At 43.4% G+C, this 13777-nt stretch overlaps 1 protein-coding gene across 1 annotated transcript; it reads left to right on the forward strand.

Annotated features, from left to right (window-relative positions):
- Positions 1-1048: 1048 nt before the first annotated feature.
- actr1b (actin related protein 1B) lies at positions 1049-13777 on the forward strand. The gene is made up of 11 exons (XM_035624928.2): positions 1049-1246; positions 3669-3733; positions 5178-5253; positions 7653-7778; positions 7873-7997; positions 9358-9574; positions 9664-9756; positions 9848-10022; positions 10677-10738; positions 10867-10907; positions 12880-13777. The coding sequence occupies exons 1-11, from the start codon at positions 1199-1201 to the stop codon at positions 12980-12982; spliced, it is 1131 nt and encodes a 376-aa protein (XP_035480821.1). The 5' UTR covers positions 1049-1198; the 3' UTR covers positions 12983-13777.

Here is a 13777-nt window from a genome sequence, read left to right on the forward strand (position 1 = left end):
TTGTAACTTAAGTTTTCCTTAAGTTTCCACTTAACTGCCGAATCGGAAGCTGCGAATCTGAGGCCAACTTCAGCGTGGTGTCGTCCACATGCAGTTAGGTGTCCTGAAGACATGTAGAGGCCAAATTGCCAAAGGAAGAATAGTGTTAAGACCTTGATGAAGCGCTGGAGTGAAGCTTTTGATTTTTCAACAAACACCGCTGCTATGCCATGAAACAGGGAGCTGTTTCTGGGAGGTCCAGCATGCACCCTATACATTTAGTAGTTCTCACTGTCCATTGCACCTAGGTTTACAAAATGTGGTCGGCGGATATATCAGACCAAGACTTTAAAAAAGGGATCTTTGGTCTACTGCCCAAATCCAGGTCCGTAATTTTGAATTGTGAGTGTGTGTCACCCAGTAGTAGGGGGGGGGGGGGGGGGGGGGGGGGGCGTCTTTTTAATACCAGTATAAATACCACTGCTGAGGAAATGGACAACCAAAATCATAGTGAATTTGTGGCTTGAAAAAGACAACAGCGACTTAAATCAGCTGCATCGCCGGGCACTAAAAACACTCCATAGACAAATAATGAAAGATGTCCTTTAACAAGGGGGCGTTCCTCCTGCCTCGAGCGCGTCCTCTGCTTCCTCTCCGTTGTTTGCCCGTTCCTGGCCTCGCCCCGCCCCTTTACCTGACAGCCAATCTCCAGTTCTGAGGGAGTGTCTCTCTGTTAGGCTCTGATAATAAAACGATCGAAAATCACATCAACAACTACAAAAATTAGTCAAATCTCACGGCAACATGAAGGATGCAAGTAAAACGATTAGGTGACTGAGATACAGTGTGTCTTCTCATCGCTCAGAACATTCATACGTGCAGACTTGATTCAAAGTCTTTATTAATGATTAGTGAACAGCAGCCATAGATTTACAGCGGCCCGTTTGACGAAGATCCTGCTCGTTGACAGCAGACCAAGTGCGCATGCCTCATTTCGTAAACGCCGTGATTGGCTCTTGCCTCTGTCAGTCGTGGTGGTCGTCACAGTGTGATTGGTTGTGGAGGGAGGAGGAGGCGGGCCGGCCTTCAGCGGCAGCAGCAGTACACAGAGGTGCGGCGGACTGCGGAGTGACGGAGCGTTCTCCTTTATGATTAAAACTCTCAACGTGGACGAAGACACGCACGGATCTAGAGAACCGTATCTCAAGCACGGTCCGTCATGGAGTCCTATGACATTTTAGCTAACCAGCCGGTTGTGATTGATAATGTAAGTATGATGTCATTCATCCACACCCAAATCGAGGCCGCTGGCTGGGACCGTTGGCTAGCTACTAGCTACTAGCCAATAGCTACTAGGCTAGCTGCTAGCTGCTTTAGCTGTTGTGTTATAGCTCAAATATCGGTGACCGACCTCGGCCTCCACTTATTGTTGCCGTAGTTACCTGCACCGATTCACGGTGTCCCGATAGAATGCGACCGGGGATCCAGCTGCCAGTCATCGTGGTGGCGTCGCCTGACGTGTCCGGCTGCACGCAGAGGAAGCTACACCGGCTAGCTAGTGTTCGGTTCGTCACGTACACCGGGTCCGTCATCACCGATCTCCTCCGTGCTCCCGGTGGTGAGCCGAGTTCTCCTGAGACGTTGGCTCCACGGGCTACAGGGCGTCTGTCGACACAGCTAGCTTCGCTCCGAGCACCGGACGTGCGGCTAGTTGTCACGTCTGGAGCATGTTGTTGGTGTTCTTCACGTCTGCAGATAGATCGCCTCTATCTAGCAGACATGGGTTCATTCAAATGAAGTTCATTCTTACTATCCACAATCAGATAACAATATAACTTTGAATTATTCTTTATTAAATCTAAATCAATGTATATAGTTGTTGGCCGTATTTCCTTTTGTCATCCGCCATTCTTTGACCTGAATAAAAACCAATGAATTGCATTCAGTGCAGTATTAAAAATGTCTTTAAAAGTCTTGCATATCAATTCCGTAGAATTCCTGGTCAGCCACAAGAATGTTAGCATAGCTGTCAGTGGAGTATACAGGAAACCTGTTGTGAAATAGACAGAGACAGACAGACGGATAGACAGATAAATAGACAGAGACAGACAGACAGACAGATAAACAGACAGACGGATAGACAGATCGATGAACGGATATATAGACAGACGGATAGACAGATAAATAGACAGAGAGACAGACAGACAGATAGACAGAGAGAGACAGACAGACAGACAGATAAATAGACAGAGAGAGACAGACAGACAGACAGATAAATAGACAGAGAGACAGACAGACAGACAGATAAATAGACAGACAGACAGACGGATAGATGGACGGATAAATAGACAGACGGATGTATAGATATTCATACATATATATAGATGGATATATATATATAGATGGATAGATAGATACCTATCTTCATCACAAGCTGTGTTACATGCTGTTTACGCCCTTCTTGTAACCAAATGCTTGTTGATAAGTGTTATATGTTGCACAGTCTAAAGATTCATTCCAATTCTTGATAATTGTTAATTGAAATCCTATCACACAATCCCTGTTGATCAAAGGCACACACACACACACACACACACACACACACACACACACACACACACACACACACACAAACTCTCTCTCTCTCACACTCACTCACTCACTCACTCACTCACTCACTCACTCACACACACACACACGGACACACAACTGTGATATAACAGGTAGTGAAACCTCTCAGAATCCCATCCCACATGTGCATAGGAACATGGTAACATGGATGTGTGTTTAACAGAGTCCAGAGTGTCTCTGTCCGACAGGTGAGGTGTTGTACAGTCTAATGGCTTGTGGCAGGAAAGATTTCCTCTAACGGTATTTGACGCTACCTTCTCACATGTTGTATTTCGATAGGCTTGACTGAAAATGATTATGGCTTAGTATTTAGGGAGGGTCACAAGGGTCAACCCTTCAGAATACTATGGGTAAATCCAAGGTGGGTAAGTACGTGATAAAATAGGACAAAGTAAATTTCAGTAGTGATACATCTAAAAGTCCTCATTGGGTCTCAGAGTTTAGTGTCAAACTTTGTTCCCTGTAGTCGTTCAAACCATAATTAAACAGGGAAAGACATTGCATCAGTCCCTGGGTTCTAATTCCCAGTCAGAGATATGGTGAATTTCTCCAACTTGAAGAAAAGTACTTGACACATGTCACAAGCTGTTATTAGACTGGCTGCAAATTCAGCACCTAAATAACAGGGCTAGGCTTCAAGTTTCTGGTTCAGTTTGTTTCTGGTTTCACTTGAACTGCTTCAGAAACTTACCACAACAAGAGAAGCTGATTTAGTCTGTCTGTCTGCACTGACCACTAGGAGAGCACGGAGTCCAACCACCTCTGCTCTCTACAGGGCTCAGCTTAGCTTTTGGCCGGTTAGCAGGGATGACTAGTTGAAGTAAGCGAACGAGAGGACACAACTCAATGCAACAGAAACGACTTTGGCACAGTACTGACTTTGTACCGACCTTACCAGACAAAGTCATCATTGAGAAAGGAGGGGATGTGAGGCACAGTGTGACTGCTGGTGGCCTCCGGTTGTGTCTTATGACTGCACAGAGATAAAGCACCACAGATCATGGTTCAAACATAACTCTGCAACTGTATCTCTAATCATAACTTTGTTTTCTCTCCAGGGTTCAGGGGTTATCAAGGCCGGTTTTGCAGGTGACCAGATCCCCAAATACTGTTTTCCTAACTAGTAAGTGTTCCTTGACCTCTTCCTACACACTCACATTCAAAGGCTCATATGTAATGTAAAGCAGTTGTTTTCATTATTGGCTGGTTTTTGTTGTGGGAAAAAACACAACACTTTCCTAGAACCCAAGCTGATTTACAGTATTTACATATTATGTGTTGACGAGCGAATAGTCGAAAATCTCAAACATATTTATTTTTCGTTGTCATAAAACACACTCAAGCAGATGTTTGGCGTTCCTGCTTGAACGGTTGCCCAAATATTTATATAAATCCAATTTATTAAATTGGGATAATCCAACATGTAACAACTTATTTTCAGACGAACGCCCTGGTGCAAACAGAAAATAAAATGATACAGAACACAAGTAACGACACAACAACAAGCGTCGTGTTGGTGTCGCGAGTGGATGAGCCTCGACACAGCTGGTGGCGAGCTGCCCCACACGTTGAATTATCGTTTTAGCTGCATATTGTATAATATTGCAATGAGCGAAGGTGAACTGATCCAGCAGCGGAAAACATGTCTGCATCGTCGGTTATGTCACATTATGTTTCATCCGTGACAGTGACGGAGATGTCATCTTGACCGAATCAACAACCTCGCTGTGGCGAGTCATTTTCATATTGATGCATTTCGTCGTTATTTCAGTGACAGTGCGACTCACAGGTGACTCAGTATAAATATCTCTGCTTTAGTCCTTCACTTAAAGGGGTAGTAGGTGATTTTTTTGGAGAGCTTGTCTCTCTCTTTGTTGTTGTTGTGATTTTCCTGCTCCGGCCGGGCCGCCGGATCTTCTGGTATGGGAGACTGACTTGAGACTAGGGATGATTACAAACTGCACTCTCAGTGTTGTTGGTGCAGCCTGCACCATTTGTTTTGTTTTTGATTTACAGAGCCTGGGCTGCGCCAAAAAACAGCTAGCGGACCGTGAGGATCGCTGATTTTTACAAAACGTGTTAAGCTTTAGAATCGCTTACTGCCCCTTTAACTCCTGCTGATGCTGTTAAAATATAGATTTTCCTTTCTGGACCTTCGAAAATAGAACTTTAATCTCTGATCTTCTTTTTACTCCTTAATGCCGTTTTCATGAGTGAACTCTTCTTGACATGTAGCACGAAGCGAAACCTGATGTGGTATTTTGGGGGCGTTGATTATGCTAATTTGCAGCACTCATGCACGCTCGCTCAAATATGAAAAGGTGGCATTAATCTTAATTTACACATCTTTCTGAAGATAGAAGCGTGTGATGAATCCGACGAGGCCTCTTGGTTCGAACTCACGCTACGAACAGATGTAGGAGAGATTTAGGATTCAAATACAAACATGTTCTTGCATGAGGCCAAACGTGTTGTAAGATAAGAGACTAAAACACTTTTGAATAAATCAAATTGAGAAACTTATTCCAATCTGAATTCATTATTTTATTATTGTGTGTTTGATTCAGTGTGGGGCGTCCCAAGCATGTGCGCGTCATGGCAGGAGCCCTGGAGGGAGACCTCTTCATCGGACCCAAGGCAGAGGTAATTCGCAGGCACACACAAACACAAACACACACACACACACACACGCAGACACACACACACACACACACACACACACACACACACACACACACACACACACACACACACACACACACACACACTCTGTTCTCTCCACAGCTGTATATGTAAAGATTTGTTAACCATGAAACACCAGAATCAATCCCTAACATGATGCCTGAATGGAGGCGATGCAGACATCAGGTTGTGTTTCTTCATCACACCCTTCTGTACCTCTGATAGTTGACTACTCTCCGTGTTGCCTTGCTCTTGGCCTCTACCCTTAGGGGGGGCGGCTCCTTATGGCTCATCTTGTAGACAACATCTGTGGTGTAGATCAGCTATGGTCACAGTAGGGATAGTAAATGGACTGTATTTATATGGAGCCTTTCACATTCATACAGCATTGCTATTTACCACAATTTTTAATATCACATTCATACACTTAGGCAGTTAGAATTAAGTGTCTTGCCCAAGGACACATCAGCATGTGGACTTGGGGAAGCAGGGATCAAACTGCCGACCTTCGGGCTGGTGGACGGCCGACTCAGCCAATTTAGATCAGCTGCTCTTGTGTTCAGGTTGGGGCTTGGATATCGAAATTGTGGGGATGATGTTGATGATATCTCCCCCTCACTTCGTTGTACAGGCCCCAGTACTAACAAGCGAGTTCAACAAACCCAGCATGTGTTTTCGTTATCTGGTTTGACTGAACCTAACATTGACCATCCTGATAACCTGAACTACGAACCAGCAGCATCATGAAACACTTGACACTCGTCAAGTTAAGGTAACACTTGTCGTTATGAAACTAAGTCTTTAGTTATGAACTGACGACACTGCATCAGTTTGAATTATTTTTAATCTTAAAACCTAACGTTAAACAATCCCACAGGAAACGCAGCAACTGTAGCTTCTCAGTGGATGTGGATATCGGTCAGACACCCAAGAGCAGCCCATTCAAGCGAGGCAAAGAGGATTCAGGCATAAACAGCAGAATGTCACAGGGCTGTCGCCAAGTTTATTGTGAAAGATTTACAGCCCTTCACTACGGTGGAGTACAGTTGGGTTAGGTACAGTAGGCAATAGCAAGCATAGCATGAACCGCGGTAAGCTTATAACTTCGATAGAACTAATTCCATCCATGTTTTGACAGACAACAGCCAATGATAATGAGAATATCGCCGTGCTGAACCAATCATGTGGCTGGAATAGAGTTACTGCCACGTGAAGTTAGGTTGACGCACACAGCACAGAGTGTAGCAGAAGCAGCCGACTGCAGCTCTGTTCAGGTTTGGGCTTATGCAGCTCATCAGTCTGTCAGGAGTGAGAGAGAGATAAAAGAGAAAATTATGACAGGAAATGTTAACTCGTGGGACAGCGTTACCGAAGAAGACGTCCCGACGGACACGAGGCTGAAAAGACGAGGACATTGTTAAAATGAATTGTCCGAGGGACATCTAAAGTCCGACAAGAAGCAGAGTTGAAGCTTGCGCTGCAAACTGTGTAGCATTTGTAGCAGTTGTATTTATACATCTAAATTATACAGCAGCAGTTGTTTAATGTACTACTGTACATTTGTCATGTTCAACTTCTCACAGAAAATAAATAATATTTAAACCAAAATAAACTTTGGTTTAAATATTGTATCTTTACATCTCACAACCTTTAAGCTTGACAGAAATAGTGATTTGACTTATATCGTGGTATATATCGATATCGATCAATATGAAAAAAATTATGGTACTTCAAGACTAGTTACCCTGGGGCACCCGAGGGTCTTAATCGGGGCCTGTTTGGGTTGTGTTACTTTTTACCTTCAAAGACAGGCTTCATGTTAGTCCCATCACTCAACACAAAACATCATGTATCTTATATTATTTTTTCAAAATAGTGCTATTCACCGTTAAACAATGTACTGAGTACAGTACGAGAAACAAAACATTTGTCCATTTCATTCTTTTCTCATTTTGTAAATTTTTTTCTACTGAAAAGGAAACAAGAACAGATAAGAGTACTGTTAAAGTACCAGATCAATAAGCAGTATTGATGAGAGTACTGTTAAAGTACCGGATCTGTAAGCAGTATTGATAAGAGTACTGTTAAACTACCGGATCAGTAAGCAGTATCGATAAGAGTATCAGTAAGCAGTATTGACAAGAGTACTGTTAAAGTACCAGATCAGTAAGAAGTATTGATAAGAGTACCGACCCATATCCCCGCAGGCTCTTCACCTCCACTGCTACAACTCCATCGTAGGCGAAACTCTGCATTGTCTTTATTACAATGTAAAAAGGGCAGCATTGCCTGATTGTGGTATATGTGACGTGCAGGGTAACTGTATGTTGTCTCTGTCTCGCCTCCTCTGCACTGCTCAGGAACACAGGGGCCTGTTGTCGGTGCGGTATCCGATGGAGCACGGGATTGTGAAGGACTGGAACGACATGGAAAGGATCTGGCAGTACGTTTATTCCAAGGAGCAGCTGCAGACTTTCTCTGAGGAGGTGAGCCACATGATGACAAGGCCTCCTGGTATCTGACACTCCAGCGTCCGTAATACCAATCATGCATCTTTTTTTTGTCCGGTATCTCTCCTAGCATCCTGTGCTGTTGACCGAGGCTCCTCTCAACCCTAGCAAGAACAGGGAGAAGGCTGCTGAGGTTTTCTTTGAGACCTTTAACGTTCCTGCTCTCTTCATCTCCATGCAGGCTGTGCTCAGCTTGTAAGAACTCCCTGCTTCTCTGTGTAGTCTCTAGTTTGATACACAAAACACTTCATTACACTCCATTATCCACTGAAGTATATCTCCTCAGTCTCTATCGTAATGTGACTGCAAAAGTCAGCAGAACCACAGTTGGTCACATTACTGTATGTGTGTGTGTGTGGGTGCTGTATATATATATATATATATATATATATATATATATATATATATATATATATATATATATGTATGTGTGTGTGTGTGTGTGTGTGTGTGTGTGTGTATATATATATATATATATATATATATATAAATAAAATATTCACTGCCATGACATTTAAGCATTTGAGCATTTCAGACCAAAACAAATGCTCCTACAATCTGCTACTGTAGGTTAGAGGAGAAAACATACAACTGACTGTGCCTGTTTCACTGCTGTCAGCAGACATGCAGGCATTAAAACTAGATGCATTAACTTCGGCTCCGGCTTTGGCAGCATCAGAAGTCACCACATGTCATCAATGTTCCTCAGTGTCAGGGAAACATCATGTTAGGACGTAAGGAAGTAAAGCTAAATAGTCCTTGTGAACCTTTGGCATCACGTAATGACCACAGATATCTGCAGATACTGAGCGTGTGGTCTATAGTAAGGGCTGGGCGATGAAACGATAAAGATCATTATCGTGAAATCACTTTTCCTCAAAAGAAATATAAGACACGGTCGATAGAGCTTCGATAGAACTAAATCCATCCACGTACTGACAGATGACACGAATAGCCAATGATAATGAGAATGGCGCCGTGCCGAACCAATCATGTGGCTGGAATACAGTTACAGCCACGTCGAGTTAGGTTGACGCACACAGCGTAGGGAAAAGCGTAGCGTCACCTGCACGTGTGTCAAAAGCCTGTTCCCACAAAGTCAACGTTGTCTATTCATTTGTGGGTTTTAAAAGTTTGAATTTATACAAAGGAAAGGATGCAGTGAGGTAGTTTTTATTTTATTTGTTATTAATATCTGTAAGAACTGATCAGAGAGTTTAGTTTGTGTTCTCCTGTAAAACTTGAAGTTTCTGACTGGTCACAATTAAGATTTTAGTTTAATATATATTCCCATTTTATTCCTTCGAAATACAGAGTCATATTCAACTTCGGACTGAAAATAAATAATATAATAAACCAAAATGAACCTCATGATATCTTCACATCTCACTTGGGAGTAAGAAGGAACCTTTAAGCTTGACAGAATTAGTAATTTGATTCATATTGTCAAATATATCGATACGGACCAATATGAAAAATGATCGTGATAAGATTTTCTTCCATATCGCCCAGGCCTATCTATGGTAAATGTTGTGTGAATGTCTGTCTGGTGCAGATACGCCACAGGCCGTACCACCGGTGTTGTGTTGGACTCAGGGGACGGTGTGACCCACGTTGTGCCCATCTACGAGGGCTTCGCCATCCCGCACTCCATCATGCGTGTGGACATCGCTGGAAGAGATGTCTCTCGGTATCTCCGCCTGCTGCTGCGCAAGGAAGGCTACAACTTTAACACCTCCGCAGAATTTGAGGTTGTTCGTACCATCAAAGAGGTAGGCGGGGGGTGAAGTGATTTGAAATATGAAATATGCATGACTTAACCATACATACTTTGTCTAATCAGATGTATTTGTATTTGCAGAGAGCCTGTTATCTCTCTCTCAACCCACAAAAGGATGAGACTTTAGAAACAGAGAAGGCTCAGTACGTCCTCCCTGATGGAAGCACTTTAAATGTGAGTCAAACTGAATCTGAGACGTGTTTGAATATCTCTCTGTGAAAATCTTCCCCAGTCGTGACCACAAACCTTTAAATTTTATTTTCAGATTGGTCCGGCCAGGTTCCGTGCTCCAGAGCTTCTCTTCAGACCCGACCTGATAGGGGACGAGAGCTCAGGGATCCACGAGGTGCTGGCCTACGCTATCCAGAAGTCTGACATGGACCTCCGACGCACACTATTCTCCACCATAGTGTTGTGTGGGGGATCAACACTGATCAAAGGTCAGTCTCAGGGATCATGGGTAGTCACCTGCTGCAAACACAGTGGGTGTTTCACACATGTGGTAGTATATAAGGGCACATTGTACTCACACCCCATCTCCTCCGCTCTGCTACCGCCAAACGGCTTGCTCCTCCCTCACTGCGAGGGGCGGAGCCACCGGTCATCTAAATCCTGTCTGTTTTTTGTCCTGGTTCCTCATTGGTGGAACAAGCTTCCCCATTTGACATCAGGACAGCAGAATCCCTTCAATGCTTTTGTCACAGACTGAAAAGTCACCTGTTCACATTGAATGTTACTCCCTGAATTTATTATATTGAACATACACACAAAAAACACATTAGCACTTTAAGCATTTTCTGTCTTTTTGATAAATGTTTCTGTCTCTTGATTCTTGCACTTTTTGGGTAAAATTGTCATGATGAATGCACTTATTGTAAGTCGCTTTGGACAAAAGTGTCGGCTGAATGAATGTGATGTAACCAAATGTAATGTAACGTAACGTGATGTGATGCATAGGCCAGCCTTTGCAAATCATGTTCAGTTCCTGTAGTATCTGTAATTTAGAGTCTTGAATCAAAGTTGGATGAGCCTTCATCATTTCATGGTCTGTTTATCTAAATGGTTTCATGAATGTGGCATTCTTATTTTTTTAGGTTTTGGGGAAAGACTACTCACTGAGGTCAAGAAGCTTGCACCCAAAGACGTAAAGATCAAGGTGGGTTGTCTATGTTGCTGTACTGACACATGTTCCCTGATGTTTACAGGCCGTCTTCAGAATATATAATAATATATAATATAATGCTCATTATTGTGTTATTGTGACCTGCTCTTTCTTCTGTCCAGATCTCTGCTCCTCAAGAAAGGCTCTACTCCACATGGATTGGGTAAGAATTCAGGCACAGATTCGAACCTTCCTCTGCAACACATTGCTCCTGCGTTATTTGTGCAGAAGTAAACATATTTGAAATGATTGTTATTATGGGGGGGGGGTATATCCTCCACCAGGGCAAATCACTGCCGCAGTTGGTGCAGGACCATGCATCACATGTTCATGATGCAAACTGTTACTTGAAATGTTGCTGTTTGAACTGACTTACAGAAACAGTGGCAAGGAAAACCCTTGGAAATGATGTCAACATTTGCCTGAAAACATGGTCTGATCTTCATCTACTACAAGTTTCACAATTACCGTGTAGACCCCTTTTTTTTTAAACCCAGGGAGACCCGCGTTTAATCGCCAATTGTCCGCTTTCACACTGCCAGCAGACCAGGTTCTGATGATCACCAACAGTCATAGGTGGCGGTAGAGTGCAGTATGCGCCATAAAACAAAGAAGAAGAACAGTGTAGTAAATGACAGAAAGCAGCCATCATGGAAGCCAGTGAGACGGTGGTCAAAGTTGCCTTATATCTTGTACTTTGGTCACTCTTTCAAAGTTTCGTACTCAGCACAGTGTTACGAGCCAGGCCTGGCCCCTTTTAAGCAGGTGGCTTCATGGGTATGAAGTGTGTGTGTGTATGAGAGAAGAAGGTTGGAGCTGCGCTGCTGTTGTTGTGTGTACGTAGCTGCAGCCACAGTGAGATTGGGCTCCCCACATCCATCCATGTTACCGACAGTTTATGGCCACTGTGAGAAGTGAGAGACCGCCTGATGAGGCCGTCTAATAATTAAGCAATATCTCACTTCAGTCCGTGGTATACGCTCATTATACCACAGTTGAGGGGGGTTGTTATAATGAGGGTATACCATGGACTGAAGTGAGCTATTGCTTTTATAAAACAGTTTGGGGAAATGAAAGTAATAGACATGCTACAATTACATTTTTTTATTTTGTCAAAAAAGCTCTTTTTTTTAACGAATACAAAAAAGTAGCCCCTCCTGGCTGCCTGCAGATTGCAAGGCGGTTGCTATGCAACACACTGTGGCGTTCCTCAGCAAGAAGGCTACAAGAGCTGGGTTCGCCGGCAATTTAAGTTTGCAGGTGTTAAAACACAATTCAAGCTGACCCTGAGCTTGAGCTCTCGTAAATTTCCTCAACTTCACTCCGTCGCTACTCACGTCTACTCACGTCTACTCACGTCTACTCACGTCTACTCACGTCTACTCACGTCGTTACTTCCTCAGTCGCGGAGGGATACGGGCCTGTGCAAACTGATTTGAAGTCACAGCCGTGGTATACGCTCAATATACCGCGGCTATGAACCAATCAGATCGATGATTTGAGCTACGCATTTAATAAAGTGACCTGTTCTATACCTCATAAATGGTCTGTTGTGACCACCAATGAGCCAAAGCTAGGCAAGAAGAGCCCTCCTCGCCTCCTTCATCGCGTAAATTAGAACGTTCACCTGGGTGGGACATTCACATCAATGCCAATCGGAGATGAAGACGATTATTACCCGGGTCTATTGCAGAGTCATATGACCCGGGGCTGAATGCCGATTAAACGTTTTCAAACTGCAGAACACACCGGGTGTTAGTTTTTTGGCCAGTGTGAAAGGGGCTTTAGTTACAGAAACCCTTTTAACTAATAACACAAATTATTGCATTGTCTTTGTTCCCATTCTATGAATTGTTGCAGAAAAACCAGGTAACGGGTTCATACTTTTTTCTTGCCACTTAATATGTCTACACTTTTTGGGGATTTTGAGTGTATTTGAAGCTGGATGTAGATTTGTATTGATTATATATTCAGTAAAGTTGGGTTGTATTTGTGGATTAGAAGAAGCACCATCATTTAGCCATACCTTGTCATATCAGTACATTATGTAAACTTTTTCATTTTGGACCATAAAACCTGCACTTGTCACCAGCACGGAGACTAATTTCTCTCCTTCACTGTCTTCCTCCGGACAGCGGCTCTATCCTGGCATCACTGGACACCTTTAAAAAGATGTGGGTGTCGAAGCGGGAATATGAAGAAGACCGAGCACGTGCCATCCACAGGAAGACATTCTAGGAGGGGTCCTGCGAAAGTCCCCAGAACTGCCCTCAAACCCTCTCCATCATACTGTCGGAGACGCCCATGTCCCTGCACCTGCCATCCTCTTCTAACCCCCCCCCCCCCACATAAACACACATTTATGTGTGGCCATTTCAATATTTACCTCCTTTTTCATTCCCCTCCTGTTCTCCCTGTTCTGCCTGCTGTTGGGTGACGGTGACCGCACCCATCACCTCTCCGCCAAGCATCCCAAACATTCACAGTCAGAGGGCCGCCGGGCGACAATTAGCACTGTGGACTCTGCAGGCCTGCAATTCTATCATTTAGTCCACGATGAAGTATTGGTGTTGCTCTCTCGCCTTCAAGGCCCTGCAAGGTGTAGACTATTCTGACATGTCAATAAACATGAATGTTGTTTTTTTTTTTTTTTTTGCTACTGTTGAAATTTTCATTCCAAACCGAAGACTTACATTTTTTTGATGTCCCTTTTTCTTTCTTCTTGTTTTTAACTTCCTGAAACAGAGCTAATGTCTGAAGGACGACAGCAGCATGTCGTGCTAGTGCGGTAAAGGAAACCACTGTATTATTTATCTGGCCTAAACTGAACAGTTCCTATCTTAAAGTTAATGCGGTTAATTTATCATGATCCAACTGACTGACCTGAAGTCAGCTGATATTGTCTTCTTCGTCTTTATTACCAATGAAATGTTTCCACATAAACAAGTTTGTGTCGATTAAGAAAATGTTTGGTGCGGTCGTTTTGTCAGCTTTTTGTCTCAACTTTTGGATTAAATCAAAAGCTAGGAAATA

Source organism: Scophthalmus maximus, chromosome 2 (genome assembly GCF_022379125.1).
Source record: "Scophthalmus maximus strain ysfricsl-2021 chromosome 2, ASM2237912v1, whole genome shotgun sequence".
NCBI lineage: Eukaryota > Metazoa > Chordata > Actinopteri > Pleuronectiformes > Scophthalmidae > Scophthalmus > Scophthalmus maximus.

Coding starts and splice junctions, on each gene's coding strand:
- actr1b (XM_035624928.2), top strand. CDS start 1,199: ATGGAGTCCTATGACATTTTAGCTAACCAGCCGGTTGTGATTGATAAT. Junction 7,998..9,357: donor ATGCAGGCTGTGCTCAGCTT/GTAAGAACTCCC, acceptor TGTCTGGTGCAG/ATACGCCACAGGCCGTACCA. Junction 9,575..9,663: donor TTGTTCGTACCATCAAAGAG/GTAGGCGGGGGG, acceptor TTGTATTTGCAG/AGAGCCTGTTATCTCTCTCT.